This window comes from Morus notabilis, unplaced genomic scaffold (assembly GCF_000414095.1).
Source record: "Morus notabilis unplaced genomic scaffold, ASM41409v2 Scaffold1009, whole genome shotgun sequence".
NCBI lineage: Eukaryota > Viridiplantae > Streptophyta > Magnoliopsida > Rosales > Moraceae > Morus > Morus notabilis.
Genome location: NW_010357868.1, coordinates 294081 through 313396, shown reverse-complemented (window position 1 = coordinate 313396; position 19316 = coordinate 294081). Strand labels below are relative to the sequence as shown.

General features: G+C 35.2%; 2 protein-coding genes across 2 annotated transcripts; both read right to left on the bottom strand.

Annotated features, from left to right (window-relative positions):
* Positions 1-397: 397 nt before the first annotated feature.
* LOC21404646 (E3 ubiquitin-protein ligase BRE1-like 1) lies at positions 398-8255 on the bottom strand. The gene is made up of 19 exons (XM_024177103.1): positions 7803-8255; positions 6923-7084; positions 6707-6791; positions 6027-6263; positions 5781-5936; positions 5080-5273; positions 4903-4986; positions 4679-4798; positions 4393-4579; positions 4140-4300; positions 3986-4057; positions 3303-3379; positions 2818-3012; positions 2272-2344; positions 2109-2195; positions 1548-1685; positions 1265-1467; positions 1000-1165; positions 398-799 (listed from the first exon to the last, which is right to left on the bottom strand). Exons 1-19 carry the CDS (start codon positions 7911-7913, stop codon positions 668-670), a joined length of 2640 nt encoding a protein of 879 aa, XP_024032871.1. The 5' UTR covers positions 7914-8255; the 3' UTR covers positions 398-667.
* Positions 8256-9417: 1162 nt separating this feature from the next.
* Positions 9418-14192, bottom strand: LOC21404645. Its single transcript, XM_010090972.2, has 9 exons — positions 14067-14192; positions 13744-13806; positions 13380-13506; positions 12458-12737; positions 11990-12118; positions 11836-11885; positions 11146-11243; positions 10767-11054; positions 9418-9995 (listed from the first exon to the last, which is right to left on the bottom strand). Exons 2-9 carry the CDS (start codon positions 13792-13794, stop codon positions 9507-9509), a joined length of 1512 nt encoding a protein of 503 aa, XP_010089274.2. The 5' UTR covers positions 13795-13806; positions 14067-14192; the 3' UTR covers positions 9418-9506.
* Between the last annotated feature and the right edge of the window lie 5124 nt (positions 14193-19316).

The window sequence follows — 19316 nt, the reverse complement described above, 5'->3', positions numbered from 1 at the left end:
AAACCTGGACACAACCACTTCTGTAAACAACTGCTTCCATAAGAATACAAGGAAATGAAAATTAGTTAATTCCACTGACACGTGCAGCAAACATTTATCTTATGCTGTAGCCACTGCCAAAACAAAGCCTTTATCAGTCTTCAGTATTTAGTGGGACTAAGGTAATTTTAAGCTTACCCTCATGCTAACCAATTCATTTATGACGACGAAGCAATGTCTTCCTCGGGGGTGACATTGGATGGATGGATTCCAATCAACCTGCATATCATAGAATAAAGATTCCAGCGGCTCCAAGCAATTACGAGGGGGCCAAAAAAATGTTAACGAAGGGACCAAAAAAAAAAATGTTATGAGGGAGCCAAAAAGAAGAAAAAAAAAAAAGAGTTACGAGGGGGACAAAAAGAAAAAAAAGAACATTATAATTACAGTAAAGAAATTGGTGAAATCAACAACCTAGAACCAGTACCAGCAAAAACTCAGATGATTGGCACTGGCGGACGAGGGATTGGGACAGGAAGGCTGACTAATCATTGCCAGTTTATATTTTCTCTACAGTTCACTAGATAACAACACATTATCAAATCTTGGGACCGGGATCACATGCAGCTAAAGGCATTGATGTTCATCTCATTAACCAGCAAGGAAGGAACTTTTCCTCGGTCACATGTCAGATGTATACAGATTTTACATCATTAGGCCCAAAAGTTGTGGAACATGTTGGACACTTCCGGTGACGAGTTTCAATAATTTGTTGCACACAGGGATTGCAGAACAAGTGATAGCATTTTGTAATGACAACCTGCATAAGGATATATCTGTTACACCATTATATCTATATAATCGAAGCCAAGTATAAATGAGCAAAACAACATATTTGATTTCACCAAAGAATGCTAAAGGGACATTGGATATGACGCAGCAGAAAAAGAATGGTCTATGCATTCATCAAAATAGGTTAGAAAGTTAAAACCATGATCTCTACTGGTCAATTGAACATACCTGTTTTGTCCTGTCAAGACAGATACTGCACTTGAGTATCTCTCGATATTCACCAAGTTCCTGTTGAAGCTTTTCGATAATTGATGAGCCTTCGGTCTGGGCTCGAAGTCGTGAAGCCTTTCTCCTCAAAACTTCCAGCTCTTCCTCAATTCTTCTCTTTGCAAACCTAATAAAATGCAAAAATAAATGAGTAACAGTAACAAAAGAGAAATAAAAAGGAGCAAGCAGTGTGAAACAAGTTGGAATGAGCAAAATACTTCGATACCTTTCTTTCTCCACTTCTATCTGAAGCTCCAACAGTGCCGCTCGACTATATTCAACTTTAGATTGTGATTCCTCCAGTGACCCCCGAGCTTGCTCAGATGATTTTTTGACGTCTAACAATCTCTTTTGAGTAGTATCCATGGTCATAGAACTTTGGAACTTATCTTCTACAAGTTTCTGAATCTGATCTGAACAAATTTTCAACTGCATCGCATAAGAGTATCAGTAGCTTCATATACTGAGGGAGGGTAGCTGATTCACATTTGTTATGGAACACAATATACCTGATCTTCAATTCTTGCAGCTTTCATGTCATAAAAATTAACAGATAGATTGGCTTGTTGAATCTCCCTCTCCAACGTTCTTTTGTCCATAAGTAAAGCATCATGCACCTGTTTTGCCCTTAAACCCTCTAAAACAAGCTGTAATGAAACGAGGAAAAAAACAATGATTAATTTTGTGGTCAAATGTTCAGAAGCACATAAATAACCAACAAACAACATAGGAACATATGACTCCACATGAGAACGATAATGGTAAGTGGCATGTCATCCACGAAAAAATTATATACTTAAAAAAGCATCCATGCATCCTAAACCAACTGAAAAAAGAAATAATTATCTTTTCAAAGAAATGCAGTTCGAACCTAAGCAACGAAAAAATAAACACCTACAGAAAAAAAAGAAAAGAAAAGCAAAGTTGACAACGAAACTAACACGACTCCCATATTCACAAGCCAAAAGGTCACGGATGTTTTTTGGGTAAGAAAAAGGTCGCAAATATTTGAGACATAACTGGAATACTTCATATATAGATTCCTCACTACAATTTAATAGATCCTTCACCTTAATGTTATAGTCATCTCTCTCAGTAATCTGCTGCAACAGATGTTGATTTTGAGTTTGCATGTCATCATATGCTTGTCCAATTGTCTGCAAAGATAAACTCGTGTTTTCACGCCATACAAGGGGGAGATACCAATCCACATTAAATGAACAGGAAACACACCTCAATTTCAGACAAGTACGCTTCGTTTTCTTCATTTTTGGATTTTAACATATCGGCAAGTTTCAAAAGATGCCTGACATGAAAAGGAAAAAATAAAAAGGTGTAAAGCTTTTGCAATAAAATGGGATAACAGTAGGCCCAATTAACACATACAACAAAGCTTCAACATGGAAGAGCTTCAGATCACGTAATAGAATTTCTCTCATGCTAAAACATGCCACACTAGACATGAAACAGACGCATTATATATCCACCTAGGAAGTATGGAAAAGCATGATGGAATCACCGAGTAAGATTCCAACAGCAAAACATTACGGTCAAAGCTTTTCAGCAATAGGATAGTGAACGAAGCAAAAAGGTAGCCACTCTACGCTCAAAATCATTCAGTATTACGTTATTTTGACCTTGAAAGATTCTAAACAGTTGTAACCTTCTTGAAGGATGATGCGCCTTTTAGGAAAAATACAGGCTAAATGAGAGGTTAGAAGCAGATCAGAATCAACTGTTCTAATAATGCTTTTCAAAACTAAATTAAAACATAAAAACCTTTTGGAAGCTTCCAACTTCTGTCTTAGATCAGCAATCTCAGCTTCTGCAGCAGCTAGTCTTTGTTGAGATCTGGCCTCGGCTTCATTTGCTGTTTTGACTCGTAATTCCAAGTTGTGCTCATCAAGGGAGGACTTTAAACTTTGAACATAAGCCCATGCCTTGTATTCCAAATCCCTAGCTTCCAGGACATCTCTGCATGAGAGATATAAAAGGAAGAATATAAGCTTTTACAAATTCAATTGCAATTAGCTATTGCTAAAAACATAAGCAAAACTTGGTATCATTATCGACATGAAAACACTACAAAAATAAATAAACACTGTATCAAAAGATGAATAACAATTCTCTGAAGCCACTAAGATTATTAAATTATTAATAAATAGAAGCATGAAACCAGTCTGTAACTGTAAGCTGTAGCCGACAATAATTTGTGAAGGTCAAAGTTATGTGGAGGAAAAAAAATCCAGTAGAACTGTTCTAACCTTGAATCAGTGGATTCACGTCTAAACATGTCAAGGATAAGCTGCAACTCCGAATCACTCTCTTTTAAATCTTGGACCTGCAAGGAAAGTAACAATTAGTGGGAGAAAAGGAAAATCTAATGCAGCTATATCAATCAATCAAAATCAACTTCAAAAAGTGCGATCAAGATTTGATAACCTCTCTTTGCTGCTGTCAAGATTCAATACCAAGACATAACTATTACTTGTTCAAATAACAATTAAGGTGAAGCAGGTCAGAGACAATGAATCTCTTTATGACAAATTCAGTTTGCAAGTTTGTTATTATGGGTAGTTCCTACAAAGCAAAAGATCAGACTAATGACGTACATATTACATCAATTCTCAATGTAGATACCATATAGTTGTTTCTCATCCTTCAAAAACTGTGTAACAGGAGCATCCGCCAAGAAAGGATCAAACTTAACAACAATTGTCTAAAATAATAAACCCAACCAACAAATCAAACTTGGCATGTGTGTTTCCTCCACTCGTTAACAACTCTGATCTCTGTTGTGCATGATTACATGGATAGACTCGATACAAAGTAGTCAAAATATACTTAACAAGAATTAAAATTACATAGTGCTCAACAACTCTTAACTAGAAACTACGCAGCAACTTTTTAAAATAAAACTTGAGAAAAGAATTACATAAGCACATACCATGATTTGCAATTTCTGTATCTCAGCAATCTGATCTGTCGATCTAGCAGATAAAGTTTCACTCTCTTTCACCTGTTTCACAAAAAAGAAAAGGTAACATAAACCCTGCAATAACAATTTGTACCTTCACCACAAAAATCTAGCTCATACTCACCTTCCTGTCAAGAATGCTAGAAAGAGACTGCACATCAGCCCGCAAAGAATGAACGTTTGCAGCAGTCTCCTTATATTTACGTAGTTGACCTTGCATGGTTTCCATTTCCTCAGGAAATGAAGACACCAAGGCCTTAAATTCTGCTATAATTTCTTGTCTTCCTGAAATTCAGCATATTTCCACAATTGATGCATAAAACAAGTGAAGCCAATATGTCAAAACTAAAGAAAACTAACGATAGGTTTCTTCTAACCAGGTTCTCTTGAAGCCTGATCCAGCTTTGTTTCAATCATTTTTCTTTCATCAATCTGTTTTTGTATTTCTATCCTGAGATCTGTTGATTTTGAATCAACAATTGCAGAAGATCTTCGAAGAACATCAATTACATCACTTTTAACATTTAGTTCCCTTTCCCTCCAGACAAGACTATCCTTCTCAGCCTACAATCTCCAAGGATAACGTTATTGTCAGCATCAAAATGAAACCTTAGGAACCAAATGATAGAAAAAGGCATAAATAAACTACCGACCAGGTACAACCTGTAGTTTCTCGTATAAGGCTTGATACTTAATGACTTCAGATTTTGACTTTTCAATTTGATCTCTCACCAAGAGGTAGGCTTGGGAAGAGGAAATACACGCCACATTCTTCAATTTATTCTGTCAAGTAAAACCCCATTTGTAAAAAGAGCTTGCATTCAAGCAAATAATCTTTTAGTTAGAATTACATCTAAAAAAAATACCCAACTATAGCTTAAACTGACCTGCATACTAGATAACTTCTGCAATATTCTTATCCTCTCCTCATGAAGACCTTTTATTTCCATAAGCCGACAAGAAGCTTGATCCTGCAGAGATCTAGTCAGTTACCACTGATTACCTCTTCAAATAAAAGTAGTTCTGAGAGGTGAGTGATTAAAAGAGAGAGGCCAATATACTACCATTAGCTCTTTGAGAGCAGACTCCATATCTTGTAAATCTTTCACTTTATCTCTGATTTTATCACCACTAACATGCTTGCTCCCTAAATTTAAGATAGGGAAGCCTGCCCCTTTTGCAGCATCTCTCTGTGCTTTGAGAGTTGCCAGTTTGCAACTGTTCTCTTCTAATTCAGCTATTGTACTTTGCAACTCTCCTTCATAAAACCAACGAAAGCAACACTTAACTTTGTGGAACATTCAATCACCCTCCATACAAAAATTCTGACAATCTAAAGAAAGTTCACTTTTTATTTGAGGTGGTTTTAAATCGTAGCCCCCTCAACTTTACCCCAAGTGTCAATTGACCAAGAATGACCAAATAAAATAAGGGTCCTTAACATTAGCTTTTGTTCTAATTAATTAAGTGTCATTCAATAACATGAATTCCTAAAAGTTGAGATTATAGCTTTTATTGTATTAAGACTATCAGAATAGCACCCCTCGTGGATGGATATCCAAGCCAAAGAAACCAATATCCGAAACTAGAACTTAATTAAGTTACTACTTTACTGATACCAAATGATAAAAATGAGCAGATGAAATGCGCAACAAAAGTTTCCTTCCTTTTCCTTTTTCCAAGAGGGAAACTGAAAACATTAACACCAACCTTCGCATTACACCTCCCAAAAGACAAATAATTGATCATTTTGAAAGCAAGCTACCTCTTAAACGTCTAAGCTTAGCTTTATTCTTTGCATCAATATCTTGATGGCTCTGCAGTTCCCTTGAAAGTGATTTATGCTTCAGAAAAGCAGCAATAAATGCCGACCTCCAAGTCCTAGCTTCAAGAATGCTTTCTGTATTTCGCCGGCAAGCACCTAGCAAAAGAAGTAACATACACCGAAAAATGAGAGATAACACATAATACAAAGCCTTGGAATAAAGTATCATGTAAATTTATTACTTACGTAGGTCTTCATCTCCTGGAACCTTTTTCAACACTGCGGCATGTAATCCATCCTTTTGACACCACAGATTATCAATTGCAGCTACGAAATTATTTAAGCTGTTCATAGTATTTTCATAGGCTGTTTCTCCGTCACCTTCCATCTGATTAAAGGAGTTACGCATTGATGAACTTTCAGTTGCACCTGTTTCTGCAAGTCGACTGAGAAATTCCTCATGAAAAGTAGACTGCACTCCATCTGAAAAGCATACAAGACTTCATTATCTATAAGCCCACTTCGACAATCATATCCCATATGCATCTACAAGCTCACGGGGTAGGATTTATATCTTTTATCTTTTATAATCACTATGTCTGAAATACAAAATTGAAAGCAAAGAAATATAGTAACAAGATATAACTAATAAGCATACATATACTATGTTAGAGAAAAGGGATCCAAATTAATCAGAATGTAGCAGCAGACACAAATCAAAAGCTGCATTTACATAGTGCAAAATACTCAGAAAATAACATTTAAAAAATGAAAATTTTCATTATTGCAATTCCTTTTGAATGTAAAACGAGTATTTTGCCTATCAAGTATCAATAACCAGTTCAATCATGCCATGCTCATTTAACCTAAATCATTCAAAACCCTAAACCACAAAATAACATGAACTGTGTCAAAATAATCCTCACCCCCCATGATAGACTGACAATCAACATCCTGCTTGCAGCTTGTCTCTCTTGTACGGATTGAACACGATTCCAAGTCATGAGCAAGCTATTGTCAAAACATAGAATTAACATCCCATCAAGGATTACATGATACTGTGTACATAAAGAAAGAAACCACATAAAGTTACACAAGTTAAACACAGCAGCAGCAAAACAACCAAAAAACAAGAGTCCTACCTTTTCCCAAGACTTTTTGACAACTGTTAATGTGGAATCATATGGTTGATGTTTCTCCTTCAGCTGAGAGAATTTATTCTCGAGAGCCAAATACTCAACTTTCTGTGTCTCCAACTTCTGTATTAGCTTTTCATTTCGATATTGAAGAACAGCAATGTCGAGCTATAACAATATATATATATATATATATATACACAGCAAACAATCAGCACCAAACAAGTAAATCATATTTACACACAGAGAAAAGCCCAAACAAGCAAGTCAAATGTACAGTAGCCACCCTACAGAAAGTATCAAGATGTATTTTGCATTTTTTGCTGCACTTTTTGCCGACTTAAATTTATGAATACCAAGAGGATCACCTCACATTTGCATGATTTGCCAAACAAAAGTGCATGTTCTCTAAACACATAACTTTAAAGATTTAAATCTTCCAAGAAATGTAGCTAAGTAATGCGTAAATCAATGATGAAGCCCGCGCCCATACAATAATGGGGGGAAAATCAAATGGAAATGAAGGATTGCATGAAATTAAATACTGCCAACCGAAATATGGATTTCTTCCAGAGAAGATGAAAAGAAAAGGAAAACATTAGTATCCCTAAATTAAATGCATACGAAAGATTAAGATTAGCAAAAAGCAATTTTACAACGACAAAAGAGATTTCGAGAACTTTCACCCGATCAATTCAGAGTTCCGAGTAAATGAATTAATCAACAAACACATGTTCTTAAGGTACATCGGTATACCAGATACACAAAAATAGCAAATTACCAATGTGCCAAACACCAAAACGAACCCTAAAACTCTGAAACACCCCCATTTTCATCAAATACCTAAATCTTAGAGAGTCTGAAGCATAAAGCGCCAAAAACTCACCTTTTTGTCCTCGGAGATGGGCAAAAAGTGCTGCTTCTTTGCTGCAGCGGCCGTAGGGGATATGGAGCTAACATGGCGGCGTTTCCGGTCAGGCTCTCCCGTGCTCCCCATTGAAACCCTAGAACCGACACGGAACGGCTTCTCACATCACCCGAGCCACCGAATTTTCTGCTCCTCCGAAAGGAACCCAGAAAACCCTAAGGCAATCAATTCCTGACCAGACAAACAAACCCTACGCAGAAATCAAACTATGAAACCCTAGTTAGGCAATCAATCAATGGAAAACTCCTCAATCCAATCCCAAAACCGACTGTTTTCCTTCTCTACCGCTTCAGAAACGAAATTCTTCTGAAACCCTAATTCGAAGTTCCTTCTCCGAGCTCTCGAGGCTCTCTGAAGAAACGCAGTGATCTATCTGTTGCCGCTCGCTTTCTCTCTCTCGTTTTCTCGCTCCAAGAGGGAGGAAGAAAAAAAGAGTGAAATGAAATGATATTATTTGGTTTTATTTTTATTATTATTATTATTATTTGTTTTTTTTTTTTGGCGTATCGTAGCATGAAATTTCAATAAGTCTGTGAGGGTATTTTGGGTATTACGAAAGTTGTTGTCTCTGTTCAAGGAATCTAAAAGGACCCGTGATTAGTTCACCGGGAAAGAAGGTAGCTGGGTGAATGCTACGGTTTGATTGGTGAATTTTGAGAGCGTTGAAATCAAAATAACCGGTTCAATATATTATTACCCAAATGACATTGACAAGTTGCGCAAAAAAAAATCATTGCCGAGAAGGACTAACCCATTCGCAAGTCCGGACCTAAAAAACCACCGATGGCGTTAGCATAATAACGAAATACGATCTATCAAAACACTAGTGATAATTGAGAATCTAATTTTATTATAAGATTAAATTTATGCGTCCCATCAATCTCTTTAATATGGCTTTAAATGATGTGTTTTTTTTTTTAATTTTTGATGCTAATTGAGGAAAGTATAAGTTAAATTTTTTTCCATTTTATCTGATATTCTAATAGAATGTTAAGTGACGGTTATGTTGGAGACGTTGATATTCTAATAGAATGTTAAGTGACGGCTATGTTGGAGACGTGAAGATACCACCCATCTATTTTTTTTCCTCTTTTTTTAGGAAAATAAATAAATAAATAAGACCTTAAGAGATGGGTGATGGAATGACAAAATTGATTTCTTTCTTTTTTTTTTCTCAACAAAAAAATTACAACATACTGCATGCAACTAAACAACCTATATGTTGCTAAAAAAAAAAACAAAACAAAAAAAAAACTAAACAACCTATATATTGAAATATTTCTTTGATATTTTGATGGGAAAAAAGAACAACGAAAATATAAGAATATTTGGCTTTTTCTACCCCCTTGAAAAAGAAAAGCACTTGCATCGAAATTTTCTTCTTTTTTATATTTCTTTTATGCGCTGAATTTTTTTTGGGAGAAATATCACACTGAATTTTTTTTTTTTGAAATAAATCAATATATTCTACAGGCGCACGTATAGTTTATGTTTAAACTACAGTCTAAACAAGAAGTGTGGAAGCATACCTGTAGAACTAACATGTTCATTATTATTATTTTTTCTCTTAAGGAAAAAAAAAACTATTAAGTACACGATATATTTGGAAATACAAATTTACATTAATAGCGCAATAACGAGATTGAAACTATCAATAGACGGTCATTCATCTTTCATGGCATGTTCATGTCTCTTCTTTTGCCCAACTTCCACAAGCAAAGTCAAAAGAGCCTCGCACACTTGAGAGGCATCAGCTTCACCAGGGTCATCGGACAAAGACGAGTAAACCATCCACGCATGGTCCAGTTTGCGTTTTGGCCGCACTATAACGGAACCGGGGACTTTTGCGTCACGACACAAGACGAGCCCGTCACTCTTCTCACCATACCTGATCTGCAGCAGCTGAGCACAGGCAGCCATTGCTGCACCAAGGGGCATTATCACTGGTAGCGGTAGTGTCGGGGACTCCGAAAGGGGACCAACCATGGGTAGCTCTGCATGTGCGACGCGCGACAATGTAGCCAGCACAGCCGGAGTGATTGCAGCTTCTGTGTGAAATGAAACAACAGGCAGTTCCTTCGGCAAGTGGTGTTTCTTCAAAAATTCTTTCCTCTTGTCATAGGTTAGATCTTCAAGAGCTTGCAAATCACCCTTCATAACAGCAGATAACAACAAGATCAGAATATCATTCTCTCACGATCCCATAACCATAAAGGACTCAAATTGGAAAGTTTTTCCCATGAGTAACCATCATTCAAGATTGACAATTAAATTAAGCACCATTAAAAAGCAAAAAAAAAGACTCCATTAACTACTTTAAGGCTGTTTATGGTAAGAAGGAAAGAAACTAGGAAGGATATAAAGGTACATATAACCTAGGTGGGAAAAAAGAGAGGACTTTTCTCTTATTGTAATTGGCATGGATTCCCCTCCTGCAACCCTTCCAACTTTGGAATGATTAAAACTGGAGTTCTGCAAGGATTTTGAATTCCTCACCAATCAATTCCCCAATTTAATCCCTCCCACCACATAGCCATAAACCTTAAAATCCTTCTACTAATTACTTCATCCATATCCCTCCTACCAAACAAGGCTCAAGTGTTGCTGATATCATGTTATCTAGAATATGAAGGCACAAGAAATGATGCCTATGGCCCGAAAGAACAAAATCAACATACCCTGTTCTAGCAACTAACTCCATTTTTTATACACAAAACAACAATTGCTAGGCCAGGACTCAAATAAATAACAAATCTTGTCACTGTTCACCACCCTCGTTTTTTATGTCCAAAGGAAAGAGACCCAACATTATAATATTAGTGCACAAATTTGAATAAGGAAATGAAAACGCCACACAAAGATATATGTGTGTGTGAGTGTATATATTATATGAGAGAGAAAGAGGTGAACACGTCATAATACCTTCATCACTTTACAAATCAGAATCTCCATTAATTTCCGTAGATTAACGTAGTCTCCAAGCTGCCCTTCCCGCAAAATATCTGAAGCAATCGGACTACCACCGTATGGACTTTGGGCCAATGCCAAACCAGCGACCTTATCTTTCAAATCAGACCAATATAATGATAAAGCAGCTGCCGCATCTATTCCCCCTTTGCTATGTCCAAGAAGCAAAACACGTTTCTTGGAACCCCAATAGATTTCCTCAATGTAATCCTTTATCTCCCTAGCATTTTTTTCGACTGAAGCCTAATTTAGAATCATCTAAACTTTTTTAGTTTAAAATTCTAAGTAAAATAAGGTGCATAGACGTTGAAAAAAAAAGTAAATAAATAAAAACCTCGCTGTGAATCTTGGCAATATGACAGGCGAGACCCATCTTTGAGAAAGTCATTTTTGTGTTGACAAAATACAGTGGACCATGATTGCTGAAAAGACCTGTATATCACAGAAAGTAGCCAAGATGAAACAAGAGTATAACCTAGAACTTGCACAAACTCTAGAACTAATGCACAAGTAACATTTAAAAAAGGAAAAGGTTATAAATCAGGATCATCATCACATGACTAAACATTAAAGCTGTCAGCAATATTTGATCCACGGATAACACCATAGAAGTGAATATTGGCACAACATAGAAAAAGTCAACTTCCAGACAATGATTAGTTGGAGATGCTCTAAAAATCTGTAGCTTAAATTTTATTTACCGGAATTAAAATAAAAAGTTCACAAGACCTATAATCAAGGTCTTGATTAGAAGCTGGCATCATCCTAATATTTGAAAGATGATATGATATACTGCCTAGCACCATCATATTCTTATTCACAACTTTCAAGTTTGACGTTCAAGATCTCAGGTAGAAACTTCAATTTGTTCTATATTTATTTATGAAAGAGCACAAAAAATTTGTAGCAGAGAAGCAGGATTTTGGTGTTGGAATTACTAAGTTGACCTGTATGATGTTAAGATCTAACTATAAGCTTGATCCTGTTCAGTATAGTTCAAAATAAATAAATTAATAAAAGATACCTGGAACCAACAAGTACACCACTGAATTCGGCAACCTGTGAACGCCATGCCTGTCAAAATGGAACGGTCGATCAACAATGTGTAACCTTTCAATGCAGACATAGGTCTATGGTGAAACAACATGAGATAGTATGAGTTAAACAGCATGAGATACCTGATACTGTCCAGAATCTCTGTGAATCTTTCTGATCCATCTTCAACTGACGGCATCTCTGGATCACGTTGTAGCCAGCCTATGTCATCAGCAGATCCATGGACAGTTCTTCGCACCCGATTTATAAGGCTGAAAGTCGAAACAAGCATCATTTGTATTTCCAGTCAAGACAACATTGACAGCAAGAAAACTCACGGGAAAAAAAAATGTAATCTTAGAGATAAGCATATTGACAATGTCCATTTGAATTTAATGTAGGGCCTAAGTGGCATTTCCCATCAACCACTCTAGTAGCCACCAGAAAACCACTGATCTTCCTGTGTTTTTTCGCTTAGAAGGATGACCATTATCATAAGCTTTCCAATTTGACAACATCTTATAATTTCTGGACTTTTTAGAAACAGCTGTAACATTTTCAAAAGGACTAGTCTTCAATACAAGAAAATGTAGCATGCTGAAGGCCAATACCCTTGAAAGAGAGATATGCCAGTTTGACCATTTTGATTTGACTGTACGAGGGTGCCAGAAATTTGAGAAGAATCTCCAGCAGAGGTCCTTCTAGTTCCATCATTTATAGAGGCAGAGTAACGGGAAGTACCAGATGATTCTGCACGTGTAAAATGATATCCACTTGAAGACGTATGATCAGTAGAGCTAGTACGAGATCCCTGGGATAGCCCAGATGAAAACGTAACTAACTCCTGACCATCTCCGCTGGAATCTTCCACATTTCTAGACGAAGGTTCCACTGCAAAAATAGATATATGCCTAAACAAGTCAATCCAATGTAACTGAAACAAATAGGCATACGCATGTACAAGGCAGAAAATGTCATCCAAGCACATGAGCAATGATTAGTTCAGATCTGTTCAATCCTTAATTTCTACACCTTATTCTGACTAAGACTGTTATTGAAAGATGAAAAATGAGTGGACGACATCGATTCGTCAGAGATTAAATTGTGATAGTTCACAGACAAGATATTGGTATATTGGCTATTGGAGTCATGAAATTCTAAACTTGAAATATCAACATGATAAAATACCCTTGAAGGATCCCACAGAAAGAGCAAAAAAGAACTTTTAAAAAGGAATGGTTGGACAAAAATGCACTCCAAAGGAAGCCATAAATTCATTTATAAAAGGGAAGAAAAAATAAACAGCGAGCGAGAGTTTATAGATTCCGGGTTAATATTCTGCGTCAAGCAATCAATTTCACAACTTAACTTTCTCTGTTTTCCCTTGATTAATAATTTTACTGAAAAGTAAACACAATAATATGTGGCTCAAAAACAAAGCAAATGAAAGCAAGTTCGACCCAAGTTTGAACATTAAAAAGAATAGGAAACGGAACATAATCCACAATCATCCATATTGCAAAGGAAACTTACCAGAAAAGTCAGAGAAACAACCGGTTATTAATGATGTAGTTTGTGCAATATAAGAGGCAGCTTCATTTAGGGACGGAACTGAGGTGAATAGTTGAGGGATAATCTCCTCAATTCTTAAGCTATCATTCTGAACCACACCAAAACAAACAAAAAAAACCATATTTATACCATTTATGAATAATTTTCTGTTCAATACTTCTTTTAAACAAAAAATACCATTTTCTCTAGATCACTAGTAATACCCTAAGCATAAATTGGGAAATATTTTATTTTTAACATTGGGAATCTACAAGCAAAAGTACAAGTGATCAAGGATCAAACTAGAATTTGAAAAATGGAGAGAGAGAGAGAGAGAGAGAGATACAATCAACGGCGTGGATGATTCTCCGCGATTCCGGTTTCCAGCTTGCATCATAGATTTCACTTTCTGCCAAATCCAACCCCAAAGCATAACTAGGTCACAAATTCAAGAAAAAATGCGTACATATATATATATATAAGTAGATATATATATATATATGAATACACACGCGCGCGCGAGTCTATGTGGTTCTACAAGTGCGTATATATAGTCTGGCCGGAATTTCACATGATATCAGAGTATGAAAGAAAACAAAAATCGGAAATTTCGACTGTAGATCAAAGATAAATAGTAGTGAACAACTTCTTTTATAGTGATGATTTTACCTGATCAAATTTTAAGTTGGGTATCGAATAGAGCGCGAAATAAAAGAAGAGCAAAGAATCGAAACGAATTAAATTGAAGTGAGATTTAGGGATTTGATATTTATTGCAAGAGATATTTGGGAATGAAGAAAGGGGATAGGTTTCTTAACGGCAAAGCAATAACGGGAGAAACGAATTATTAAACGACGCCGTTGGTACAGTCGTTTTCCATGTGCTTGGATTTGGTGGTTGAACGATGTCCTTTTTCTTTTTTCTTTTTTTCTTTTTTTTTCTTTTTTCATTTTTGTGTTGAAGAATAAAGATTCTTTCTGAAGGTTGGGTAACTTCTTTCTTCCTTTTTTTTTTTCTTTTTAGGAATTTCTACGGCTTTCCTTTTGTAACTATCAGTCTCGTTCGTTTCGCTGATTCGAATTTAAAATTTGAGTTGAGATGTGATTATATGTGAGAGCTTTTTATTGTAACAAAAAAGTTAGATGTAATTGTTTGTGAGAGCTTTTTACTGTAACAAAACTCAAATTCTAAACTCGAATCAGCGAAACGAACGAGGCTAAAATATGTATGGTTATTTAAATCGTTTCTTATCGATAATTAAAAAGCACAGTCTAATGTAGAAGTTCTTTTTTTTAGTTAATATGGTTCTCTTTTTTTTTTTTTTTAGGTCTTACTGCGGGAAATGAAAAAATGATTATTAATAGGCTTATGAATATGTATCACAAACTGTTTTTACAACATATATTTTTTAATTTTTAATATAATTTTGATCAAATTTAACGAGACTTATGAAAGAAGAAAGGGAAAAAGGAAATTATGAGCACTTTCCAACGGGACTTCAACATTATTCAAAGGGCCTTGAGACAAATAATATTAAGCTTTAAGCAGAGCCATATTTATTGCAAAAGGATATTACATACTTAAATGACTAATTTGGCCAAACACCAATCGGTCTTCTCACGGTTGACATAAATACTTCTTTTCCATACTTCAAGTCTAAGATTGTCTTTAAATATCTTTATTATTACTATTATTATCATTTATTATTAAAAAGAAAGTACTTTTTCATATACATGTAAGGGAAGAGACACAAACCAACTTTTACCCTTTCTCTTTGGCTGAAAATCAAACAACTTTTACTTTAATTATTAGTACTTCATTTACTAAGCAAAAGAGATCAAAGGAAACCAAAAGACAATGACATAAAGTTGTAGCAAACTTCATACAATTTCTTCCCTCCAATCCCTCTTTGCATGCATCAATTTTCTTCCCAACATAAAATAAAAAAGGAACTTTCTAACAAACTTTCCTCTTGTTATTTCTCTAACATGACCAATTCTTCAAAGGATTCAGCAAATCACAATTCCTATCAAAGGTTTCCAATGAGAAATCCCTTCAAAGGTAATGCCAGGACCAAAAGCCAGACTAAGCCCCCACTCTTCACTCCCTTCTCTGGTTAACTCTTCTCTCAAATTTTTATATTACATACAAAATGGTGTTGCTTCTCACATTCCCACAGTCCATCAATGCCCTTCTAGTACTCCTCAGCTTCAGACAACTCTCCAGCTTGTTCAAAATCGCGGGCCTGCCGGGATGAACCGCCCGTAACAGCTCGTGATACTCGAAACTTCAGCTCGGCTTTCGCCATTAGCTTCTTGTTCTGAGGAATGCGTCTCCCTAGCCTGAAGTTTATGCCCTTCTCAGACAGCTTCCCATCTATGACGTTCTGTGTGTTGGGCAAGAACTGTTGGACGGCGGAATTTAGCTCCATGAAGGGCGATTCCAAGTTGGTTATCGGGTCTGTCCCAATGATGACAGCTGCAGCCCCGTCCATGAAGAGGTCGGCTCCCACTAGGTCGTAAGGGCGATTCTAGGATGGTATTTTCTGTATTCTACCAAAATATTCTTTAATTGCATTAATAATAGGATAGTGAAAAATCATGGTTATTCTTATAATTTTTTCAAAAATCTACAATTGAATTTGTAACGAGGGTTAATGATTGTTCCCAGACGTCCAGTGGAGTGGCTATATGCTTTAGCTTGAATCAATAGATTACAAGAACAAGAGCATTAAAAGCGATAAAGTAAATAAAAAAACGAAACACGTAAATTTATAGTGATTTACTTTTAATATGAAGGCTACGTTTACGGTAGAGTCTTCAGAGTTTTATTATATTGCATGAAAAGTACAATTACAATGAAAGTGCGAAAGGGAGAGAAAGAGGAGGGGAATTGCGTGGAAATTATAGAAAGAAGAGACAGTAAAGGGCGGAACATGGGATGCTTATTTTCGTGGTATAATATCAATCCGGCATAAATAGGAGATAATTTGAGCCTCCTTGTTTTATTAATTCTAGCAGATCTGCAGTTGACTGGAGGAATGGGGCAATTTCCTTATTTGACCCTTGTTAATTAGTGCAAATATTTTGTTAGAATCTTGTTAAAAGATATTACAAGTAACAAAGCAAAAACAATCATATTATTGAGATTATAAGCATTTCAGACTATAGAGATTTTTCAGTACGGGAACAAGTAATCAAAATTACCATTGTTTTGAAGATGAGAGAGATATAAGATTAGACGGTTCATGTACTTGATAAAAACCTACATAGAACGTGATGTCACCCTCGTCCATCTCATGTGTTTCTTTCCATAGATCAAATGTATATAAGTCTATACATTATATTGTTTCAACTTTTATAATATACTCGACCAATTAAAATTTATGTTTGTGTTATTTTAACCATATAAGAAACTCTCCAACTTCCTTGATAGGCTCTTTTGGAGTGTTGACTTTCTGATGTTTGATCCAGACTGTTAGTGGGAGGTGAGCCAAAATAGTTTTATACTTTAACACTTCCATTTATGTGTGAGACTGGACAATGAGTAATCGTGTAGATAAATTAATTAAAAAACCCAACATGTGAATATTTATGTCTGAGATATATTAAAAATCTAACACATAATAACAATTTAAATAGGAATAAAGAGTGTAATTGCGGAAATTTGAACTCAAAACCTTCCATTCTAATACCATATTAATTTATCGATACATTTTAAAAATTTAAATTATTAAGAGGTGGATTAACTATAATTTTATACTTTTAATACAGACATTAATGATTGCAAAGGTGATAGCACGGTTAGATGAAGCAGTAATTCTGACTCGCGCATCTTCTCACCCATTCAAACTAATATCCACCTGCAACAACTAATTAAACAAAGTAATTAATTATAAGGAAGCTCAGTACAGGAGATTAACAGGTGAAAACTCTATACACATCATACCGTCGGGGTAGTCATCAACTATATTTTTCTTACAAATCTTAGCAAATAATCTAATTGATCACATTTACCAAATAAAATCGTAATCCAATACAGTGCAGGCACAAGCCGTGGATATATACTTGTTTGGAAAAGAGATTCTTCTATTCGGAAGCTCCAACAATAGTTTTTTTATTCTTTTCTTTTTTTCGCTTTTCTTTACTTTTCTCTTTTCATTCTCACTTTTTTTTCTTTTTGATCTATTGAATCTAAAGAACTCAATAATAATTTGAGAGACCCAAATCAATTAAGCCTTTCCACATTTTACGAAGAGGTCATGCCCCGTTAGTACGAAACACAACTCAAATTTTTACTATAATATTTTCTCTTAAAAAAATTTAAATTTAACTTTTTATGTTACGATGTTTTTTTTTAACATAAATTTACTTTTCAACTCTTGAAAATGGGATGAACAATGCCTAAGTCATGGCCTAAATCATTATGACCTTCACGGCAAATAGAACTCGAAGGTGATTGATCGTTTCTCGGATTTTTTTTCATTTATTATTTTTTTTTTTTTGCCTTTGAAAAAACCGCACAATGGGCATGCTTGAAGTTATTTGCATATGGTACTCAAATTGCTTAAAAATGCGGAGGCAAAATCTAATCTCTTCCCCAAAAAAAAAAAAATCCAACCATTTATTAACTTATGCGCCAAAAAACAGTACAACAATTAGCGTATTCGCATACTCATGATTCAAGAAATGATGAATAAAATCATAAATGGTAACAAATTCAAATTGAGTGCTTATAAGAAGCACTTAGAATGAGCCAGAAAAGAAATGACAGATAACGTAGACGCCAGGAAGAATTACAATTTAATTTACAAAGAATAACAACACGAATGGGAAATAACATGTAAACGACTATATAACATGTAACCGAAAGCTGTGTAAAGACGACAATAAACTTAAAACACGACACTAATGACATTAGCCTCCAAAGTCCAAACGAACAAAATTTCTTAACGACATTAATTTCTGGAAAACCGAAAGCGATAAATAAAACCACCTTAAACGATGAGTTCAATTAAAGGAAAATGTGCTTTTGTTTCTTTTCTTCTTTTTTTTTTTTTTTTTTTACAGATTAAAAAGGACAGTGAGTTATGAAGACGACAATTTCAAGTTAGACCAACAAAAAAAAATTGCGACGCGAGTAAAATTTTAAAAACAACAATGTACGACAATATCCTCTTAAAAGACAATAATCTAAGATGTATTGTCATATTTTGTATCGTTGTTCAAGATTATTTTCGTTTTATTTAGATGTCCTTTTAAGGTTATTCTCCACTTATAAATTGTCGTCGTTTTAGAAGTTTGGTACTTCAATGTGTTGAGAAACGACAACATCAGATTAAACTACCTTGAAAAACGATAACACTCGATGAAAGATTTAACAGTCTTCAAAGCTAGCAATTTCAAATAAAACGACAATATAAGAATTTATATTTTAAAAAATAAATCCGTTAGGATTGTAGACAAAAGTGAAGGAAAAATGACTATTTGTTAGGACTTTTATGAAAATAATCCCTGTAAGTACGCCAATTCCTAACGGAAAGGAGAAGGTGTGGACTATCCATCAGCGTCAAATCTTCCTCAAACTGCAACATCTTAAAAGTATAAACCTATTGTTAGTCTCTCTTATTAGTTTAAATTTTTGGGATGGATTGCTAAACTAATATAGTATTAGAGCGGGAGGTCCTGAGTTTAAACTCTCGTAATTATACTATTTATCTCCATTTAAATAGTCATCATGTGTTGAGTATTTAATATATCTCAGCCTTAAATATTTACGTGTTGGGCTTTCTAATTAATTTACACGCACGATTATCTATTGTCCAGCTTACACGTGAGGGGGAGTGTTCAAGTATAAAATTATTGTTGGCTCACCTCCTATTAGTTTAAGCTTTTGGGATGGATTGATAAACTAAAATGA

Excerpts from the sequence above, each read along its gene's own strand:
- LOC21404646 (XM_024177103.1), bottom strand. The coding sequence starts at position 7,913 with ATGGGGAGCACGGGAGAGCCTGACCGGAAACGCCGCCATGTTAGCTCC. Across the intron at positions 7,085-7,802 it reads CCATCTCCGAGGACAAAAAG|CTCGACATTGCTGTTCTTCA; the intron begins GTGAGTTTTTGG and ends ATATTGTTATAG. Across the intron at positions 6,792-6,922 it reads TCAAAAAGTCTTGGGAAAAG|CTTGCTCATGACTTGGAATC; the intron begins GTAGGACTCTTG and ends TTTTGACAATAG.
- LOC21404645 (XM_010090972.2), bottom strand. The coding sequence starts at position 13,794 with ATGATGCAAGCTGGAAACCGGAATCGCGGAGAATCATCCACGCCGTTG. Across the intron at positions 13,507-13,743 it reads AATCATCCACGCCGTTGATT|AATGATAGCTTAAGAATTGA; the intron begins GTATCTCTCTCT and ends GGTGTGGTTCAG. Across the intron at positions 11,244-11,835 it reads GGTGTACTTGTTGGTTCCAG|GTCTTTTCAGCAATCATGGT; the intron begins GTATCTTTTATT and ends TGTGATATACAG.